At 40.4% G+C, this 2,206-nt stretch overlaps 1 protein-coding gene across 3 annotated transcripts in view; it reads right to left on the bottom strand.

Annotated features, from left to right (window-relative positions):
* ccs (copper chaperone for superoxide dismutase) overlaps positions 1–2,118 on the bottom strand; it is a 9,631-nt gene extending 7,513 nt beyond the window's left edge. The window contains exons 1-3 of one of the 3 annotated variants that reach the window (XM_014026812.1): positions 1,968–2,118; positions 1,669–1,741; positions 389–526 (exon numbers count right to left, since the gene is read on the bottom strand). In XM_014026812.1, coding sequence (XP_013882266.1) covers positions 389–526; positions 1,669–1,741; positions 1,968–2,096 — 340 coding nt within the window. In that variant the 5' untranslated portion in view covers positions 2,097–2,118. The remainder of the gene's footprint in view (positions 1–388; positions 527–1,668; positions 1,742–1,967) is intronic. The other 2 variants (XM_014026810.1, XM_014026811.1) reach the window with 2 other exon arrangements.
* Positions 2,119–2,206: the final 88 nt, after the last annotated feature.

The raw sequence follows: 2,206 nt of genomic DNA, 5'->3' as shown, positions 1-2,206 counted from the left end.
ATTAGATGTAGCTCGTCTGTGTTGGGACATTCTTTTGAACAGTGGTTGCTTCCTTTCATTAGAGAAGAACCCGTCCAGAAGACCTATATTATTTTTTTCTTTTTGATTTTTAACCTGGATTACTGAGATGCATCAGGTCAATAAGCAGGGTTTGTACATTTTATTATCAGCTGAGCTGTGATGAAAAGAAAAACACCGTCAAATACCGTGAAACCGGTGAAAATGTTGAAAATACCGTGATATAAAATTTTGATCATATCGCCCAGCTCTACGTCTGCGTGTAACAAAACGACTCCCATCAGATTGAAAACATGACACTTCTTTGTTTTAGCAGAAGCACGATGGACAAATGTTTAGCTTCAGCTCCTGTCTCTGGTTGAAGCCTCACCTTGCTCTGATCCTCCGATGCCCTTCAGCACAGCTCTGCGCCCGGTGCTCTCGATCAGAGCCTGGACCTCGGTGCTGGTCAGAGACGACTCCACCAGAACCTCCTCCTTACCGACATCGATGCTGACCAACTTGACCCCTGCCGATGCAGAAACGTTTCAAAACCTCGAGGACGAAAGTCRACCTTCAGTGCTTTTTAAATWTGTAGAAAAGTAGAACTATTAGCTYGTTTTTTAAAAATGAAACTAGAGTCCTTAGAACGAATGCATATCGCCCACCACCTTGCAAGACGTTTTAAACAAAGATCTCACACCACCTACCTGTACACACTTTTCTAACAAAGTTGGCTCCTGAYGGCAAATTTTAAATAAGACTTTACACAATGTGTCACTCTTTGTGCCTCTTTTTATTTATCATTTGGCTCAGTGTTGTTGCTGATACACCTTTTTGGGATGGAAATACTGGACAGCGCCATGATGTTTTTTGTTGTACTGTGTATTTTTGTATTGTACAGCACTTTGTGAAGTCATTTCTAAGAAAAGTGCTTTGTAAATAAAATTTTACTTACTTACTTACTTACTCTCAGAGTATGCATCGAGGATGACACACAGCTATAAACACACAAAACTTGAGCTCAATATCTGTAAAATGAACTGATTTGAAGCAGGTTTTTTTTTTTTTTTTTGCTGTGACAGCATCTTTAACTGAGCTGACTTCAAAAGTTAATCAGCTGGAGATGCAAATCTAATCATTACATTTGGAGAGTTTATAAATAAAGGATTTTTGAATTGAATTGAATTGAATTAGCTTTTTTGTTTTACATTTTAATTTTTGTGCACTTGTGTTCCAAAGCTGCCTTAAAGTGTGTCGACTACCTTCAAACTCTTATATAAAAAAAAGTCAAAATAAACTGGAAGACACAAGAACACGACTAAAAGAACAAAATTAAAAGCAAAGAAGTTATGAAATGAGACTTGTGGTGCGTTCCATTTACAACCCCCAAAAGTCGGAACTTTCGAGTTGCAAATCAAAATAAATAAACTTTTCACTTCGGACAGTTTGGGTCTTTCGTATACAAGGAGTGACCATGTTAGTACAAGGCTCTGAATACACAGAATACGGAAAAATGCATTATTATCTACTTGTTTTGCTAAAATTTACAGCGCACAAACACGGCTTTTCCACTTGCAACTTTAGAAAAGAGTTCCAAATTCCGAGGGTAATGGAACGCATCACCAAACAACAGCAGCTTCTTTTTCTGTATAAATTGATCATCCTCACCTGGTTTACCCTCCAAAGCCGCTCGGACCTTTTCCGCACAGCTCTCACATGTCATCTGCACCGCAAACTCCAGCTGCGGAGGACAAATGTCATTAAACACCTGCTACATCTGGATGACCCATGAATGGCTGCTGTCTATGGCGGTTTTTAGCTCAGCTCGTTATTTTCTAACAGCGCGGGAAGAGTTATGAGACACAGCAGCTCACAAATAAAAACAAGATTCCGGTTAAAAAAGCTGTGAAGTTACGTTGCGAATTAAAAATGACGTGGTTAAAGCGTCGTGAATGGCATTGCCAAACCTTCGTTGGTCTGTCTGAGTCCATGTCGTGGCCCAAATTTGCCGCTTGGGCAATAAAAACGGACTTAATCAGAGCATTTCCCAGTTTTCTGGAAACGGAAATGAGCCTAGAGCTGAGAGTCACCGCCATGTTTTTGTTTTGGTCAGTGTTGTCGCATGGTGCTGCCACCACATGGCCATTCCCTGGTACTGCAAGTCTGTTTCACTTGTCCTCTGAACCTGTACAGCGCTGTGGACTGC

The sequence above is a fragment of the Austrofundulus limnaeus genome, unplaced genomic scaffold, assembly GCF_001266775.1.
Source record: "Austrofundulus limnaeus strain Quisiro unplaced genomic scaffold, Austrofundulus_limnaeus-1.0 Scaffold591, whole genome shotgun sequence".
Classification (NCBI taxonomy): domain Eukaryota; kingdom Metazoa; phylum Chordata; class Actinopteri; order Cyprinodontiformes; family Rivulidae; genus Austrofundulus; species Austrofundulus limnaeus.
This window is presented reverse-complemented; position numbering and strand designations above follow the sequence as displayed.